Below are 20,889 nucleotides of genomic sequence, written 5' to 3' on the forward strand. Positions count from 1 at the left end.
TTTTTCCTTTAAATTACCTTTATTTCCTCAGATCTTTATGAAACATTTTATCTTTTGCAGATCATAGTGCTTTATTAACAGATTTATGTACTCTTTCCCATGCCTTCAATACAAACAACATTTTATTCAATCACCAGTTACCTTCATCTGACATTTCACTAAGTACAGGATTCATGATGTCAACATTAGATCAGTCATTCAAGTGGGTCACACAAATTTATCCTCATTGTGCCAAAGACCCACTCAAAAGAAACTGAATAACAGGTGCCTCCAGATGTCTATGTCAACATTGGCTTCTTGAAGTGAACCAGTACTGCTTCACAGGTCAAACTGCTAAGTCTACGAAAATAAACTGGAAAAGACTCAAGTGTACAGCTGTACATACCATCAAATGGCAAGTTCATTTCAACAAGAACCTCTATAACTAGCTGCTCATTTGTACAGTTTTCTGCTATCCTTGCAAAAGCCTCTTGTGAATCAAGTTATAGTTCAGGGTTTAAAACAAACTTGATGAGAGAAAATGTACCAGGTGGCTCTTCTGTGGCAGAAATTACAACCATTTTTCCTCAAGCAATTTTAAAGACAAAGTTGAAAATAAATATGCAAGCACACAGTAAACTAAAGTCTATATTTAGAAATTCAGGTACAAAAGCACAGCAGAGCCTATGACTATAGAAGATAAATTAGAAATATAAACTAGCAATGAAGCAATAATTTCTTTCAAATAGCAGGAAACAAATTCTCCAATACCATTATTTAGATCACTGTTTAGTGTTCACCTATTAACTTTGGAGTTTCTTTTACAAATCCCTTTTCTGATTATCACATCTGACCAGATATACCAATAAATATACCTTAAATCATGGTGCATAAAACAAATGACCATTTAATTTCTGATGAACTCAACAACTTTTCAGTTTTGTATATAGTGGTAGGTTCAAGAACCTTTGTAGGTTTGCTGAAGATCCCACTGGCCTTTATAAAAAGCTTTTAAAAGTTATGTTCTTAGCTATTTGTTGTTCCACATTATTAATGTAAAATTCTCAGTGGTTTAGAAACAAACATTTAAGGTGTAGGTGTTGGAGTGATCTGTTTTAAGTTCTCAAGAATGTATTCTGACTTATTTACTCCAGAGCATCACCTCCTTTCCTTCCTCACACATACACACGTCTGCAAAATGGAGGCAAATTTCCAGACTTAAGTATAAACAAAACTAAGATTTTTCAGGCTTGGATTATAACCCTTAGCTAAGAGGAATGCCAAGTATATGTGCCACTTTTAAATTTTTTATGAAACTGAATATGAAATAAAAAGATGAATTCCAGCTAAGTCATATTCTTTGGGAATGAATGAAACATGATGAGACATGTTAAGAAGACATGACACACTTATCCATCATCAAAAACTTCAATTCCCTGCCTGAAGCTGACATGGAAATGGTACAAAATCTACAACTTCTTCAAAAGACTGCAAGATAACATTTTAAAGTCCCTATAAACCATTGAAAGCACTTAAATATATTTTACATTCAAAACTAATCAGTGGAGCCCAATTCATTCAATTTAAAAGCCCCCACATATCTGTGACCATTTATACTGCGTTTTTATCGCAGGGGGCACTAATGTTTTAAGCCATCCTACAGACAAACTGGTGCGAAGAGTTCTTTTTGTATCTTGGATGCTTCAGGTGATTCTTAAGAACTTAAAATTATTTGTTCCTCCTTAATATGAAACTCTTCCAAGGTAGCTTATGACCAGCAAAGAAATGTTCCTTAGGCACTGTGAGGTGTATTAAATGTGGAGCATGAAACCAGGATGAAGCATATGGTTTGGCTGTTAACGACACTGACAGTTAACAAAAAGTTACCAAGCACTATCTTATCTGCTGAGAGCAAGAAATGCCTTTAACCTCACTACTCCTGAGATTCTTAAGAGGGAAAACTAATTTCACAAACAACTTTTAAAAGAATCCATATATAGTTCTAAGAACTGCACATATTTAGGGTATTATAAAAGATGTTTTCTTTCATAAGGCATCAATGATTAAATTAATGTAATGCATATCTAACAAAAGATGGTTAACACTCAGTATCATAAAACCATTTTTCTCTTCTCTTACATTTCTCTAGTTCCTGCTTTTACCAGCTTAAATAAGAAAAGAATGCCTCTTGGCCTAATCAACTATGGTTATAAAAAAAACTAAGACATCTGAAAACTATTAGGCACATCAAAGGTACAGTTTATGTAGTTCAAGGTTCCCTTCTTAAGGGGCAAATGAGTTACCTGGCACATTATACATATGGAACTGTAAAGATCATCAACTAAATTCAACTTTCACATTTTTTAGTTAAACTGAAAGACTTATAGTAAATATTCAAATATACCATATCTTCAGTTACAACTGAGTAAGTGTAACATTTTACCAGATAAAAAGCTGGAATTTAAGTATGAGAACTGTGCTAGTATTGGTCTCTTCTTTTTAGACAAAAGCCAGTCATCAATACTTTCAACACAGCAGTTTAGAAGATAAACGTCCAAACAGGTGACTTGGTTGTGGTCCATAATTTAGCAATTCAATGCCACTGGCATCATAATGCTGTGGAGAGCAAGTGTATCTCCATAGTTTAGTCAGATTTGTCTTTCTTCTTTCCTGTTAAGGGCACTTTGTTTACAACAGCAGACCCAACAGCTGAAACACCTCCAGCCACAGCAGACACGCCCCCTTTCACCAGCCCTATTCCCATGGAAGGCACAGTTGTAACAGCCGTTTTGGTCACCTCCAGACTCTTCCCACCAATCCAAGCCACACCACCAATGGTGGCACCAACAGCTCCCTTTGTAACACTGAAGATACCCCCAGTCACACGGGACAACATGCCTGGTTGCTGTTGTGGGTGATCTTTCATTGAACCTAATGAGAGAACATATCGTGAAGACAGTCAAATAGAAGTCTTTATAAGAACAGTACAAATCATTAATTATTGTAAGACTTCCTAACAATCAGGAAGTTGTTTTGATAACGTAAACCACATAAATACAAATCTTATCAAGACACTAAAGAGCTCTTCCCTCAAGACCATAGTTGGACATGTTTTTTAAAACATCTTGGTCCAATGCTAAGCCTTAGTATCTATGAGAAAGAATGCTTTAGAGACAACTTTCATAAGACAGAATCAAAATTTAAATGTTTCCTTAATTTACAGTTTTGTTGCTGTTAATAAAAATCTTTATATCCTAAAAGGAGCATGAAAAAAGAAGATAAACATATTTAGTCTTCATTTCATGATAGAATTCAGTCATTACTGAAAAAACCTTCTTCATTTAAAGCAATGGTTCTCAAAGTATGATCTGGGACCCCTGGGTATTCACAAGACCATTTCAGGGGCTCTGCAGGATAAAAATTATTTTCATAGTACTAGCATATCATTTATCATTTCACTTTCATTCTTTATTTTTTTTCACAAGTCTACAGAATTTTCCAGTATCTAAATGATGTGCAGTAACATAAGAGACTAAACACTGAAGCAGCTGTGAGAATCTAGCTGTCTTCTATCAAGCCTAACATTACAGAGATTTGCAAGAAGTTAAAAACATTGTCACCCTGTTGACAATTTTTTTCTGTTTTGGAAAATAGCTGCTTTTCAAAAACTGTTAATCATGTTACTGTGTAATGGGTCTACTGGAGTTTTTTAATGAATTAATTTGTCAGTTTTAGTTATATGGCAAATATCAACAAAGACACCAGCTTTTGGGAGTCCTCAATTTTTAAAAGTGTAAAATCATTCTGAAACCAAAAAATTTAAGAACCACTAATTTAAATACATGTGGGTGTCTGTTCTATATGCTTTTTTTTTTTTTTATAGTTTATTTATTTTTGAGACAGAGAGAGACAGAGCATGAGCAGGGGTGGGGCAGAAAGAGAGGGAGACACAGAATCTGAAACAGGCTCCAGGCTCTGAGCTGTCAGCACAGAGCCCAATGCGGGGCTCAAACCCATGAACCACGAGATCATGACCTGAGCTGAAGTCGGATGCTTAACCAACTGAACCACCCAGGCACCCCACTATATGCTCTTTAATAATGTATTTAAAAAGTAATGCTATGTAAAAATAGGAAAATTATTTACCTTTTAATTGTTATCGACCTAAATAATTTCTGTGCCGTTGAGAAACTATAGCTGTGAATTAAGTATGTGAATTAAGCATCTAGTCTGTAAAAACTCTGTAAATACTCCCAGAAAAGGTAATATTAATATGAAAACTTCAGACTTTTTAAGTCGTAAGTTTGTTCTCTGGTTTGTTTTGATAGGGTCATTCAAATTGGCATGTAACTTCAAACTCAGGCATCAATTTCATAAAAATTTGCTTGTGCCAGCCTCAAATGGACATAGGTCTTTTCTCCTTTGCAATCAAATGATTTAGGCAGCAACAACACATAAATAATGGTGTTTATATTTTTCTAAACTTAATGGAAAAATACTTGGTCACTAAACAGTTCAGGCTTTAATCACTCAAAAGGTACAAGTCACACAAAAAAGTAAATTCTTGGGTACATAGGTCCAACTAAGACCACCAAAGCTACGAACTCCTACCAGACTGTGGTTATTACAGAAGATAACATTGGGAAACTGATAATACTTGATGGAGAAAATATCCTGAAAATTAAGTGCTTCTAATACAGCACTCATTTACCTTGATACAGATTTTCTTCCCATTGTTTAGAGGTTTTACAACATGTCACAAGTATGAAAATCTCACTGACTCATCAAGATAGCTCATGACTATACAGCAATGGCTATATTTATAAAAATTAAATTTTTAATTGAAGCTACTTGAGTAATAAGTATAGTTAATATAAATTTTTAAACAGCTGAAATAAGAGATATGGAAAAGCATTTGATATTCATTATAAAAATTATGATAAAAAGGGTTAGGTAATTGGTAACTCTTTTGTAACTAACTCTAGGAAAAAGGAAAAAGCCTGACTTGAGTATAAAACAGGTAAGTGCCGCATGCTATATACCCTCATCAGTATCCTGCTATGCCAAATTTGGTGCACATGCATTTAATGACAATTTTTCTTAATCAAGGCAAATAATATTAATGCTGTTGATCTCTTTAATTACAGTGGCTCTTAATTACCACCATATAAATTACCTGCTCTGCACACTACCTTAGTTTAGCAGGTTGCCATATAAAGACATTACTAAAGCACTTTCTCTTCCTTGACAATTATGCTCCTGAATGGTCTTATCTCTTTTCTGACTTTATCCCTACAAAGTCCTTATTAACTCTCTCATTAAGCCCTAACTTTTCTTTTCAGAACTCTAGGGTTCTAGACCTAAAAAATAAGTCAAGGAAAATAACTGAGCTAATAATTTTCCAGGCTATTCCTCCACCAAACAAAACTAATCAGCTAGTTACCTCCATCTTCTTTTAGGCTTACATTGTGTTTTCCTAACAATTTCATTTTTGTCTACCAACATAAGAAATAGAGGAAGAAAAGTGTGGACAGTGGGTAACAGAACTGGGAAGAAAATACAATATCTAGAGTCCCAAGTTCCAGCTCTACCCTCTTTCCAGTGATATCGAGTCTGTCTGCTACTCTGGTCTGCTCTGCTGCCCACTTGATCTCTTATTCTTCAAATTGATTCCCTGTTTTACCTATTATGACTGTCCTGTCCTGTACAAATTCAGCTCCCCAAGGAAATCACTATTTGGTTTAGTAATATTCTACACCAAAACCACAAACAGAAAATGCTTAAGACGTTCAGGTATGCAGTTAGTGTTTCCAAGGATTTTTGAAGTGTAAGAAAATGATCCATGATGTCTCAATTTTCAAACTAAAAGAGGATTTAAATTATGTAGACCCTAAGCCCATGCATTCATATAGGAAGAGAGAGCTACCAATTATAAATAATTGCTTAACAACAAATCTCAAGTGCCTCCTGAATTGAGGTTTTGTATGCATGACATGAATCAGCTAAACATAGTCCATCCTTTCTCTGCACCCCACCCCATTCTCTACAAGTGAAAGAATACTCTAACTTGTGAAATGGTCTTAATAAAAGAGTATATAATAAAACAGTTGCACTGTGTCCCCACATTCACCAATATCTGTTGTTTTCTTCTTAGAGGCTAAAAATGTTTATCTTCAATTATTTTTGAAACATATTTACTGACAAGGTAAACAGATTGCTACTTTAAATTTGATAAAAAACTGGGGCGCCTGGGTGACTCAGCTGGTTGAACGACTGATTCTTGATCTCAGCTCAGGTCATAATCTTGTGGTTCATGGGATAAAGCCCTGTGCTGGGATCTATGCTAAGAGCGCAGAGCCTTCTTGGGATATTTTCTCTCTCTCTCCCTCCCTCCCTTTCTGTCCCTCCCCCAATTGTGCTTGAGCACATTCTCTCTCAAAATAAACTTTTAAAAAATGAATAAATTTAATAAAAGCAATCAAAACTTTAATTCAGTTTAATTCACACGCTTAGTGTGTCAGATGCATACTTACCTTCTGGTGGTTCATCACTAAGGTATGATGGGATTTCTTGATTTTTATCTGCCTGATTCATGATCTCCTAAAAAACACATATACGTTTCATTGTAACCTCAACACGTGAGACTACTTCTTATCACATGCTCAATTAAGACTTAACTTTTTTCAGATAAACAACATTTCAAAACACTGCCACAAGCCTACTTCATCTTATTTTTCTGATACTTTGTGGTGTTAAAGAATTACTTTTAATTACACTACTGGACAACCAACATCTTATCTCAAATACCAATCAAGAGTAACAGGCATGGTAAAAACTTTCCTACGTTGTTACTACTGCTTTATTAATTGAAAGAAAGCTGAAAGCTGGGAGTTAGCAGTCAAACATTTTTAAGTGCTTCCTCCTACAGAGTATTGAAACCTGAGGGCATTATGCTAAGTGAAATAATTCAGAGAGAGAAAGGCAAATACTATATGATCTCATACGTGGAATCTAAAAAAGCTGAGCTCATAGAAACAGGAGGTTGGTGGTTGCGAGGGGTAGGGAGGGGGAGGGGGGGAAATAGCTATTGCTCAAAAGGTACAAACTTCCAGTTACAGAAGGATGACTACAGTTTATACTATATTGTATACTTGAAAGTTGCTAAAAGAATATTTTAAAATATTTGCACCATAACAACTAAAAGGTAATTATGTGAGGTAAAAGATGTGTTAACTAACCTTACTATAGGAAACATTTCACACATATGTGTATTATACCACCACACTGTAAACCTTAAACTAACACATGCTGAATGTCAACTGTATCTCAGTGAAGCTGGAATAAATAGATATTGTGAAAACTAACAATGTACTTCAATATATTGATTGGTTAACAAATAATGATTGACCACTTACTATAGGCCAGGTAATGTTTTAGGTGCATAGGATATAGCATTGATCAATACAGACCAAAAAAATCTCTGCCATCATGAACATTCCATATCATCTAGTGGGGAAAGGCAATAAACAAAGAACATACTGTCTGTGTCAGATGGGGTTAAATGCTGTGAAGAAGGGATGGAGGATGTGATATTTTAAATAGGACAGTCTGTCAAGGCCTCAATGTGGTGACATTGTTTAGGAGGTAAGGATATAAGATACTTGGGTGAAGAGGCCTCAAGGCATAAAAAAACAGCAAGAGCAAAGGTCCTGAGGTGGGAGCTTACAGCCAGAAAAGTGTAGCAAAGGTCACGGCAAAGGGCAGCAGGAGAGGAGGTTGAAGAGTGAGGTATATATCGCGTAAGCCCTTACAGGTCTTGTGGTGATTAGCTTTCTAGCTCTGAGATGGAAAGGCAGTGAAAGGCACTGAACAGAGGGGTGATGCGTTCTGATTTATACTTTTAAAAAAAAGTTCTAGCTGCTGTGGGGAGAACAAGCAAAACAAGAGGAACAACAGAGGCAGAAAGACCTGATAGGAGACTTAACGTAAAGTTTTCAAAGTTCATACACATTATAGCATGTATCAGAACAAAGTGGTTAATTTTAAGTGGTCAAAGGAAGGTTAAGAAAGTTTCCCTTTATGATTCCTACTGCTATTAAGCTCCAGATAATCAGATAAAAATTCATCCTTATTTTCTTCTATATTTCAATAATCTAGGCAAAACATGTTGATGGTAAATGATAACGATGGTAGTGACAGCAAGGCGTGGGATTTTTCCAAGGCAATTTTAACCTCATGCAATTCAACCTGCAATGCCTGTCAAACCTAAATCCTATGTCAGATGGGACTTCAATGCACCTCACAGAGCCCAGCAGCACAAGTCATGTTTTTGCTTAAATACCTTTTGGTTGACCTAGTGAAAACCCCGACTCAGGTCAACAGCACTTAATCTTATGCTGGTCTGGCTTGTGAATTCAGCACACCATAAGTGACTTAGCATAGCAAAGTGTGTATGCATACACACTTAACATTTAAAAAGTAATAGTAGGTATATGTAATCTCTGACAAAAAAAAAAAAAACGGAAAGAATATCAGCTACTGCATGACTGGCAGAAGGAATTCTTACTTGCCTTAATTTTAAAACTCCCTTAAACCAAAAAGTTAAATTGACTTCCATTCATATTTATCTTTAATTTGTCATCATGGTAAGAGCATAAGAAATTTTACAGCATAGTGTTGAAGGTTCTGGGCTCAGAAAGCTTGAGTTTCAATCCCAACTTGATCATAAACTGTGGGCAAAGGACAAATAACTTCATCAGATCCTTGCTGTTCAGGAACTATAAGCAAAAATCAAAGACTAGCCCTAACTCTAGGATGAGAATGCTATTTAACAAATTTAAAACAAAACATGCAGAAATTCCTGGCAGAATATGTGTCTCCCTTCCTGATGAAAAACTATTGTGGAGCCACTTTCTTCCCCCACTAAACTGTTAATTCCAAGAGACTGTTTACTTGTTCATCACCGTGTTCCCAGTATCTGTATACAATACACATACAAATCCAGATCTCCTGGCTGATCGACCAATCAGTGGATGCTACCAGACCCTGTTCAGAAATGTGAGGAAATTACAGACACACATACATCCTACCTATGTTAGCTAGAGTTTAAAAATAGGTGTGATGGGGAGCAGCGGGCTAGCTCTGTCTATAGAGCATGTGACTCTTGATCTCAGGGTCTTAAGTTCAAGCTCCACATTGGGCATAAAGCTTACTTAAAAAACAGTTGTGATAGTAATTGCATACATTTCAAAACTGCCTTTCTGTATATATCCCACAAATCCCAACTAAAAGACTATTTTTTTTGCTTAGAATCCCTTAAAAATTTCTTAATTTTCCCACGTACATCTTGTAAATTAAAAGACTATGATTTTAAAAGATTAGAGTAGCTTTATAAAAGACATATGCAAATTCATCGATATAATATGAACTGACTTTATCCTCTATCGGTAGGCAAAGAGGAGCCATGACAGGGTAACGTTGTCAGATCTGTGCTTCAAGATTAGCTAAATGAAGCAAGAACACACAAGGGTCAGAGAGATTAAACACATTAAGTGGCTACATTAGTAGTCCCGTGAGATGCAGTAACACTTTAAACTCTGCCAGTTTTTCCTGTATAAGTGAATGTCTGGGCAAAAACCTAGGAGTCACTCTTGATTTCCTGTTTTTTACATTTCCATCTACTCATCAGTAAATTCTATTGCCTAAATAAGTCCAGAATACAGCCACTTCTCATCACCTCTACTGCTACCACTTTCAATTAAACTATCATAATCTCTTACTTGGGCTGCCAGAAAGTTCTTCCTTCAGTCTAGCCCTGCCATACTCTGCTTAAACTCCTACAACTGCTTCCTGTTTTGCTCAGAATAGAATTCAGAGTTGAGGCCTGACATCTAACAATCTGACAGCATCTCCTACCATTCTGCCTCTCACTCACCAGCCTAGCAACCCAGGTTTCCCTGTTTATCCTCTCCAGAAAGGCTTTTCCCCAAGATATGTACCTGGCTTGCCTGCTAACATCCCTCAGGTCTTTATGCAAATGTCCCTTTCTCAGAGATCGGCCCAGGCCACGTTACAGTAAATAGATTAGCACCCTTCTACTCCTCTCCCTATCATTTTCACCTAAACCTGCTCTATTTTCTTCACTGCTCTTCCTGGATATATAGAGATCTGTTTACTTTGTGTCTCCCACAATTAGAATGTAAGCTCCATGAGAACAAGGCTTGGTTTTGTTCACTGCTCCATCCCCGAGCCTTCTTCAATGTCTGATGCATGGTAGACAAATACCTGAATTTTTTGTATGAAGTAGAACAGAGTGTGAGTATAAATAAGAGATAAAAGGAAAATACAAGATGTAAAATTTCTAGTGTGAGCAACTAAGTAGACAAAGATGATGAAGACAGGGGACAGGTGACAAGACACCACTTCTGAGAAAAGACGGACTTTAAAAATTCTTATTTTATTGTGGTAAGAACACTTAACATGAAATCTACCCTCTAAAACATAAGCGTACAATACATTACTATTGACTACAGGTATGATGAAAGGACTTGCTTTTGAATAGCTGAACTTAAGATGGCCACAGGGTATCCACAGGACATGTTTAGCAGGCAACTAGATTTACGGGGTCTGAAACTCAGCATGAAGTCTGAGTTAGAGTTGAGGTCCTGAAAGTGGTTTGAGAGACAGCTAGAAATGTGAGCGATGGGTGATACAACCAAGGGAAAAAATGATAAAAGAAAAGTAGACAAACAACCTTGATTGGTCTGCTCATATTTAAGAGGTGAGTAAAAGAGAAGCCAGCAAAAACAAACAAAATACATTTGAGTGTACAAACGAGTACAGTCTCATGGAAGGCAAGAGATGTACTTATAAACTTCCTAGAGACACACACAATGCAGACATTAAAACAGTTCATAAATATCAAATACCATGGGGGAAATGCTAATGTTACATTTAGATAATTTAAAAGGCATATATAATATGATCCAGTTTTTAAAATACACATAAAAAGACTGAAAGAAAGTATACTAAAATATTGACAAAGATTGCTACTAAGGGGTAGAGAAAACACACACACACACACACACAGAGACACACACAGAGTGCGTACAAGAGAGAGAAATACCACCCCGCTTCTTTATATATACACATAAAGATATATGAAGATATATATTTAACATCTATATTTTAATTTTATACCATCAACATGCATGACTTTTGTACATATTTTTAAGTCTTGGAAGTCAGTGATATTCATAAAGGATATTTTCAAAGATTATGCAGTTCATATAACTAGTTTTTATCCTAGTTTTTTAGGACTTTTATCCTCAAATCAAGGAGACCATCTAAAAACAACATACTCAAATCAAAACATGCTGATTTGAAGAAAATGACAACACTGAGTTTAATTCTCAGTTGTGTCCTCAGTAAGGAAACCCCGACAAAGAGTCTAATGCATGCTATTACTACACTGTACCACACTGTAAAGAAATTACCTACTACATCACTTGATAGCTCTGATATGGAGGTACACATAAGAAATTTCTGTAGAGGTATTTAGAAAAACTTTTGTTTCCACCACATATTTAGAACATTTTCTTCTCTCTGAGATCTATGTACTTTCCAACTTAAAAGATACAAAGAAAGATGTGATATCTCCCTTTTCCCTTTGGCTTCCAGGAAAGCTTACAGCTAAAATCCCAACTTAGTTAGGTAGATTCATGTGGCTCACCCAGTTGTTCTATTTTCCCTCGACTTCATACCTCCACAAGACCTCCACTCTTATTGCTATTCTCCCTGGCTTGCAATCTGAGTATCTTATTTACATTCTTACCATTTTGTTAGTACATGTTTTTGTTATAAGCTGACACACAGCATTTGAGGAATAAGTGAGATAAAATTATCATTTGTATCCACATTAATCTTAAACATAACAAGAAAAGATGCTTACCAATATATGGTACAAATTTTCATTAAAAAAAAAAAAAAAAAGGTGCCTAGGTGGCTCAGTCGGTTAAGCATCTGGCTCCTGGTTTTTGGCTCAGGTCAGTATCTCATGACTTCATGGGTTTGAGCCCCATGTCAGGCTCTGCGCTGACAGTGTGAAGCCTGCTTGGGATTCTCTCTGTCTCCCTCTGCCTCTCCCCCACTTGCGCTGTCTCTGTCTCTCTCAAATAAATGAATAAACTTTAAAAACTTTAAGCTAGAATTGTGCTTTTCAAATATATTTATTTTATAGTAGGCAGTAGTATGCCAGGGGCTTTAAGAACCACAATAGAAGGGTGCATACATTTTACTACACAGTAATTTAAAATACTGTTTTGTGTTTAAATGTACACTAATTAAAAAGATAATTGAAAAGTGCTTGGGAATTCTTTAAGATAACTAGATTTTCAAGAAATTTCCTTCTTTTTTTATGTAAACTTTTTTTTTGAGAGAGAGTGCGCGCATAAGCAGGGGAGGGGACAGAGGGAGAGAGAAATAATCTTTTTTTTAAATGTTTATTTATTTTGGAAAGAGAGTGTGTAAGCATGAGTGAGGCGAGGGGCAGAGAGAGGGAGAAAGACGATCCAAGGTAGGCTCAAACTGACAACAGAGAACCTCATACGGGGCTCAAACTCACAGAACGCTAAGATCACAACCTGAGCAGAAGTCGGATGCTCAACCAACTGAGCCACCCAGGAACCCATTAAGAAATTTCATTCTTACTTGGAAATTCGTCAGAATGTACTCTCAGGTTTACCAGCTCTCTCTTCCCAGGCCACCACACTCTCTTCCCCCATGAATTTACTTTGCTCTTAAGTTAGATGTATTTTTGGCAGAAGAGTTTGAAATGCAGGAATCTAAATACTATTATACAGAAATATCCAGTTATGTTTAATATTGTTAGTAATAGTTGCCAACAGGATTATCAATAAACAATAAAATAGAAAATCTGGAGTCTTGCCAGGCTAAAGGCCTGGCTACCTAGAACAGAGAAACTTGGTATTAGACAGTGTTGAAAACTCTAAAATGCTACAGAGATTGATTTTTATTTTGTATACGTATTTTTTAACGTTTGAGTTTCCTGTACATCATTTAAAATTTTTTTTTAACGTTTTTATTTATTTTTGAGAGATAGGGACAGTGTGAGCAGGGGAGGGTCAGAGAGAGAGGGAGGTACAGAATCTGAAGACAAGGTTCCAGGCTCTGAGCTGTCAGTAGAGAGCCCCATGCAGGGCTTGAACCCACGAACTGTGAGATCATGACCTGAGCTGAAGTCAGACGCGCTTAACTGACTGAGCCACCCAGGTGTCCCTCTTTTACATCACTGTTGGTAACAGCAAGTGTGCAGTATTAAAAATTCCTCTAGAACCCTTAGGGTAATAACAATTGTGTAAAAGCTGCAAGTATTTGAAATACTGTCATTTTCTAAATTCCTAATTCTGTCATAAGGCACCAAATGCCTTATAAAAGTATTTTTGCTAAAATCCTTAACTATCTTAATGCCACATGTACATTTTACTCACATAAATCATTCCCCACCTCTATGCACATATATGTGGCAAACTTTTAGTGTTATTACCTCTTTACAGACACTACCACTTTATCACCAAAGAAAAATATTTTTTGTATTACCATGCTGTTCATTATCATCATTACAGGGTATGTGTTTCTCTTAAATTGGGAATTGTGAAGACAAACACACTCCTAATCTGTTAAAACTGGGAAAGGTGAAAAACTGCTTGTAAAATTTAAAAGCATACACATGGTGGGGCACCTGGGTGGCTCAGTCTGTTCAACAGCAGACTCTTGATTTTGAATCAAGTCATGATCCCAGGATCATGGGATTGAGCCCCAGGTTTTTTCTCTCCCCCTCTGTCCCTTTCCCCACTCCCTCTCTCTAAAATAAAAAATTAAAATTAAAAAAATATATACACATGGAGACAAGTAACAACTGGCAGGAAAAGTGTCAAAATGACCATCTGGGGTGCCTGGGTCGCTCAGTCTGTTAAGAGTCCAACTCTTGGTTTTGGCTCAGGTCATGATTTCACAGTTCACGAGATCAAACCCTGCGTCAACCTCTGTGCTGGCAGTGTGCAGCCTGATTGGGATTCTCTGCCTCTCTCTCGTTTAAAATAAACATTTTCTTTTCAAATGACCACTTAAATGTTAGCCTTAAACAAAATTATTAAATTATATGCAAACCATCTGCCCTAAACTCAGTGAGTCATTATCATTAGTTCAACGTATACTTGGGCTCCTACTATGTGTCAGGTATCCTGTTAGGCACTGAGATTTCGGTGTGATTCAGCACACACAGGACTTCTCTAAACCAGTTTACCCAGTTTTTCAGCACTTATCAATTTAGCTTCATGCAAAAACCAAAAAACTATCTGCTCTCTAGGAACTCATAATGCACATGAGTTTCTATGTAAAAAATACTTTTTCTAAACCAATAAAAACAGAAAACAGCCTTTAGATCAGGACAAATAACTGAATTTATCCTATGGACATAAATTAGTTTTACCATATGAACAAACTCAGACTACCAGCTAAAACTGATTATATGTGTATGGTTTTTAAGGAATTGTAAAATGTGAAAGACTTCTTTGCTGTAGACTGCAATTCATCAGCAGTTAATGTAGGCGTTTTCGACCAAGGAGAAACAATTCTTGTCCAGTACAACAGTATCATAGATAAAGCAGCTGGCAAATATATTGAGCAAGGATTAATAACAACACTATTCCCTAGAGGGTAATTTCTTCCAATAATAGAAATAAGCAAACAAATGATTCGGTAGGAACTTTTTTTTAAAAGGAAAACAGATGAATCAGGCTTGTTTGTGGATATCTATAACATTTTATAAAGTTTTCATTAATAGTGAAGACAAAGTCTGAAAACAGTACACAAATTTGCCATGGCTGAACACCCCTCTCTGTGCCAAAGAAGTTACACAGCACTAATACATGATATAAAGGTTAATTACAATATACAGTACACAACAGTTTACCTCCAAAGCCACTTCATAAACTTGTTATTAAATAGTATGTGCCAATTTCCTATAAGAAAAAGACTGTAAATGAATTAGCTAAATTCTTCTACACATTCTATATATAGGAACTTTGCCACATCCTCACTCCCATGCTTTAGCCTCTTTGCCAAATAACTACAAGGAGTTTCAAAATATATTTATACAGAGCTTTAACACACACCAATAAGCAGTGTATATTAAAACACCAGCTTACTGTGTTTATCAGGCTTCTCTAGTTAACCAACTATCCTGAACAGGCTGCTTTTAAACATGGCCCCCGCCCATTAAATCAACAGCAAACAGGCTACAAGAAATGCATTGACTCTGGCAGGGAAGAAAAGTAATCTGTCAGTAAAACTTTTCAGTGATCCCCTTAGTGACAAGTAACAGGCAACAGTATCAAGATGGCAATTTTTTAAGTGTCGTCTTGAAATGAAACAGTAAAGCGGAATCACAATATGCTATCAAGCCAGGTAACCAGTACCCTAGTAATCGTCACCAAATTATACCTCATTAGTTCAACATATATTTGCGTCCCTACCATGTCAGAAACTGTTAGGCACTGAGGTTTTCAACCAGAACCAGAATGTGAAGGCCCTACTCTGAAGGTGTTTAGATGTAATTCAGTGAGATAGCTGCAGGAAGTAGCAAAACAGCAAATACTCTATGAGTGAAACAAAGACAGGTGATTTTCCTGAAGTTAAACACACACACATACAAACTTTTCTAACGATATTCTCCACACAGGGACACATTTTTATTAAACTTGGTTTCTGATACATCTGCAGAACACAGACTGAAGAAATGAAAGTGGGGGGAAAAGTCAAAACAGAGTGAATATAGGTTTATTAAAGATTACGTCCTTTTCTCTAAAAAAGCAGGCACAGCCACATACATGCAAACAGACCTGTTGATGTGATATCAATATTCCCAGCAGCTCTTAGGAGCACCCACACCAATGGAGGTCCTAAAGGTTAAACAACCACATATAGCAAGTCATCACGGGTAGCAAATAAAGTATTTTCATTTGGAATTAGCACAAGGGTTCACAAGGACGTAATAAAATGAGAATTCTCCTCTTCAGGTGTTTGTAAACCTTTCCCAGGGGCCCTTCTCCCCCCACTGATCTCTTTAGGCACTAGCAAGTCTTTTTTTTTTTTTTTTTTTTTTTCCTTTAGCAGAGGGAGTGACGTGGCAGGAGGCAGAAAATGACCCTGGAGAAGCCGTGACTAGGGCTAAGCTCAGCACCTCCTCCCTCCGCTCCACGTTGTACACCCTCTACACCCCCCACTCCCACAGGGTTCCAGAATTTCTGTCTTCTTACACATTAAAGGGGATCTGCTTAAGCGGGGATACGACTGGAAGTGGGAGCTTGGGGGCCAGTCTCGGAGCTGCGTGTGCATAGCAGGCACGGTTTTTATTTAGACCTGGGAAGCAATGATGGCACCAACGGGTGCTCCAGCGGTCCCCCATCACCCCTGGCGCCGTCAGTGCCTCTCCCCATTCCACAATTTCAGCCTTAGGTTAGGCTTGAGGGTAGAGCCTTTCTACCCAGGAAAAGCACTGGGGACCGAGGCTTGTGTGCCTGAACCCAAGAGAGTGGTTTATCAACAGGTCAGGAGGTGGTGCGGCGGGGAAGCCCAGCACACAGCCCCCATGTCGCATCCCTCTCCTCTCCCAAGCTGTTGACGCCCTCCCACCCACATTTTCCCAGCCTAACACCCGAGGAGCTAAGAAGTGGAGCGGAGGCTTCCAAGAGAAGTCCCCGGTCACAATCCACCGCTGGGGAGTCCGGGACACGTAAAGAAGAATAACCCTGCCAGCGAACCTTCGTCCGCCCCCAACATCGTCCCGCCCCTCCCCCTTTCCCGCTCAGTCCCCCCCAAAAGGCTCGGCTCGGGGAAGCCAGGCCCGAGACGGTGAAGTGCAGAAGAGCTAACGGAAGAAGGCGACAGAGGAGGACAGGAAGCCGGGACTGCGCCCCCCGCCCTCCCAGCCCGGCTTACACACCTCCGGGGTCGAGGTCGGCGTCTGGAGCCGGGGCTGGGCGAAGGAGGCGGGCAGCACCGAGGACGGCTGCTGTTGCTTGAGCGGCTGGCACAGCCCCGGGCAGTTGCGGGCTCCGGAGGCGCCTCCTCAAGCTTTGGAGCCAGGAGACTCCGTTGGCGACGGCAGCAGTAGCGGCCTCTGGCTGCGGACGTGGCGCCGGACGCGACCCGCCCCCTCCGCCGCCTCTACAGCTCCCGCCTCCTCCCGCGGCTCGGGCTCCGACGCGCACGCGCACCCCAGGCCCCGCCCGCGCCCACCCGGCACACACCCACCCGTTTCTCGAACTGCCCTGCCCTCCCAGCAGCCCCCAGCCAGCCGCCTCGGAACGCGCGCACGCGCGACGCCCCCGCGTTCTGCTCCCGCCCCTTGGCCCCCCTGGTGCCTCCGCGAGAACCCCTGGCCCGCCTGCGCGCGCGCCTTGTCCTGGGGCCTCCCGCCCCCTTTCCTCCGCCGTCCAATCAGATCGGGTGAGGGGCGCGGAACCCAGGGAACGCGCCGTCCGCGGTCCTCAAGCCCCAAGCGCTTGCCCAGCAGCTTCGCGAAGCTTGCGTTCCGCCGCGAGTAACGGTCGGCCGGAATTCAGAACCTTTGCACTAGGGACGGTGGGACAAGTCGCTAATTTCTCTGTCTCCTTCTTGGCCCAGGAGCCTCAACCTTCTTCCCCTCAGTACAGTGACGAGCTGGGCCTCCTGTCAGCCCTTGGCTGTGGGGCTCTCGGCGCGCCCTGCCTGTCCAGGTGACAGGGGTGACGAGAGCGGCGTTGCTCGCTTATCACTGTTGTTATTATTAGAAAGCTCCCTGCCCCGGAATTGAGCTTGCGGGCCGTGAGAGCCGCTGTGGTTGGCGGCCGTCGCCCGGCTTGCTGCAGTGCTGAGGGCTGGCCGGGCGCGCGAAATTGGCTGAGGAGAGCGGGCGTTTGGTGGGAAGAAGTGAAGCTAGACACTGGGCTTTGCGCTGCTCCTTCGCCTCCTCCTGACTAGCGGGGTTCCTCTCCTGGCACCCCCGCCTCGGTGGAAGCTCTGCCTGTCGTTCTGGAAGGTGTGGAGGAGCGTGTGGCGCTGGGAGGGCGTGCGAGGGAGGCGTCTCACCGCGCTTCAGAGTAGAGGGTCGTAAGATGCACGTCACAGGTGTGGCGACCAAAGGAGATAGTGGCGGAAAGGCTGCTCACCTGGGCAGAGGGTCCCCACACTCAAAACAGATGGGGGAGGGGCGAGAGAGGGCTTTACGAAATGTGAATTCCAATACAAGTGTGAGATCCTCCCTCACAGCCCAGTCAACACACGTGAAGCAACCAGCAAATAACCTCACACAATGTTTGTGTTGGCTTTTTTTCCCCCCCTCCGAATGCAAAGCAATCCGGGTGATGCAACTGAATAGTAACTGTTGACCAGGCTCGGAAAAGGACTCTCGAACCAAGGAAAGCATCCTGGAAGAAGCTGACTTTGATCCAGGTCGTAAATGTACCAGACTACATATAGTTTGTGGTTTCAGCCTACTCGTTGATTTATCAAAGCAGAGAATCAAATCCACTTAGACCATTGTTCTGAGACTGTCAAGATATTTTACTTTTCTGGAACTTAAAAAGGGAAATTAAATAATATTTTCACCTTAAAATACGATTTTGGACGATTAGCAAGCTCTGTGGATTGTGGTGTTTACCCAACATGTGAAGAGTCGGATATCTATTTTCTTAACATCACAGAAATCTCTATCATTAACACGTGACTTTTCAAGGGTGAACGCTAGGCAGAATTAGGATTTGCACAATTACACTGGTCTTCCCCTTGACTTCCTTCTCTCTCTGCAAGAGAATTTAATCATTATTAAAGTATAAATGATTAATAAAACCAAGGCTGCTCCTAGGCGATTGTACATTTTTACAGTTATTAAAGCCATAAGCCAACCAAGATGTAGGGGAGCTCTTTGGGAGGTTGTGATTTGACCAGAACCTTATACAATGGCCAGTATAGATAGTATTTTTTGTAAGGCTGACACTAGTCATTTCTTACTTCCTCAGTTTTCAAATGAATATTTGAAATGAATAGCACCATTCAGTGCCCACCTACCCCTAGATCTAAAATGAAAATAAATGTGATCTTGATGGAATGGCTTCTATAGAAGGATGCTATCTTGATTTGGCGTGCCTTGGTACAGCAGAAGGAGCCTCAAGAAATTCAGGCCTTCTTCATTTTATAGACTGAATCCATTCAGGTCTTGATTCCCATTCTATGAAATCCCATTCTCAGATTATTAAGATGAAACTATTTATAGATGTTATTTTGAAAGATTGTATGTCTTAAGATGATGAATCCTTAGAGCCTTCAGGCAATAACTTTCTTTTAATGGAACAAATTCTTAATGCAGCCTGTATCAATTATCCAATCCTTAAATGGCTAAGTTTTCCTCTAGTTGGTTACACACAGAAAGCCTTCTGCAGTATTAGAAAACTAGAAATTAGATGTGACATTGCATGCTTACCAAGATGTGGTGTTCAAAAAGTAAGGGCCAGAAAGAAACAAGCTGTACACCAGAAATAAGAAAGGAAGAAGTAAATTATTTATAAACATTGAAGTTGAAAGGGATCCCAATCCACGTTTCTATCCATTACATTAATCTATCTGCTAGCATATATGCACATAAGTTTTCATTGTAGAGCTATCAACCACTCAAATGTTTATGAACTCATTTAAATATGACAAATCACTTGGTATAAAGGTCTACATATTTTCCTATATTCCATGTTTTTATTAATGTTTTTATGGTTTTCAAATGCTTTTATGAACATTTTTATGAATGTATTATATTATCCTGGCACTTTGAAATGAGCTGGACAGTTTATAGCTTTATATAGATTGTCATCCAATGTAAATTATTTTGATTTTCTATTCTCACTTTCTTAATGCTCTTTGACTTTCTGGCACAATTACCTGGACTATTCTTGGTTTTCCTTTTTGTGTTCCAGTAGCCTTCTTAACCTTTTCTCTGATATAATAATAACCAAGATTTGTTTGATAAGTTTTTAGCACATATCTCATTTCTCCCAACAGCCCAATGAGACAAGCACTGTTATTATTCCCATATTCATATGAGGAAACTGAGTCATAAAGAAATTAGATAATTTACCCAATGGCCCACAGCCAATAAAGAGCAGATCAAATATGAGGTTTTTTTTTTTCTTCTGACTCTATAGCCTAAGTTTTCAACCACTATATTCTGAGAAAGAAAAGCAGTCTTTGATATTAATTGGCTGACCTTGTGCCATCAGCCAGGTCTTGGTGTTGCTGGGAGCTGGGCTGGCATAGGTAAGCCTTCCTTGATGTATCCTATGGAACAGTTTCAGAAAACATCAACATCAGAAAAGACTACTCCCAGGGCACCCAGGTGGCTCAGTCGGTTAAGCGTCCTACTTTGGCTCAGGTCATGATCTCACGGTTCGTGGGTTCGAGCCCCATGTCAGGCTCTGTGCTGATAACTCAGCCTGGAGCCTACTTCAGATTCTGTATTCCCCTCTCTCTCTGACCCTTCCCTGCTCACTCTGCCTCTCTCTCTCTCTCTCTCTCTCTCTCTCTCTCTCAGAAATAAATAAAACATTGAAAAGAAAAGAAAAGAAAAGGCTACTCCCATAATCATGATGGATCAGGACAAAAATAAGACTACTCCATAACCATGTCTGAACACAGACAAAAACATGAACCTTATCCACACGACCAAATGGAATATGCAAACTGAAGATATCAAACTAATGTGAGTGGCTGTTGCTTACCCCTGCTTCCTCACAGCATCCAATTTAAAGCAAAATCCCCCAAATCACCTCACACAAACCCAAACCTTAATGTAAGTCCTTTCTA

At 39.4% G+C, this 20,889-nt stretch overlaps 1 protein-coding gene across 1 annotated transcript; it reads right to left on the minus strand.

Annotated features, from left to right (window-relative positions):
- TMEM263 (transmembrane protein 263) lies at positions 1-17,221 on the minus strand. Its single transcript, XM_039230442.1, has 3 exons — positions 17,003-17,221; positions 6,513-6,579; positions 1-2,910 (listed from the first exon to the last, which is right to left on the minus strand). The coding sequence occupies exons 2-3, from the start codon at positions 6,571-6,573 to the stop codon at positions 2,624-2,626; spliced, it is 348 nt and encodes a 115-aa protein (XP_039086373.1). The 5' UTR covers positions 6,574-6,579; positions 17,003-17,221; the 3' UTR covers positions 1-2,623.
- Positions 17,222-20,889: the final 3,668 nt, after the last annotated feature.

The sequence above is a fragment of the Hyaena hyaena genome, unplaced genomic scaffold (assembly GCF_003009895.1).
Source record: "Hyaena hyaena isolate Hyena2069 unplaced genomic scaffold, ASM300989v1 scaffold_46, whole genome shotgun sequence".
Classification (NCBI taxonomy): Eukaryota; Metazoa; Chordata; class Mammalia; order Carnivora; family Hyaenidae; genus Hyaena; species Hyaena hyaena.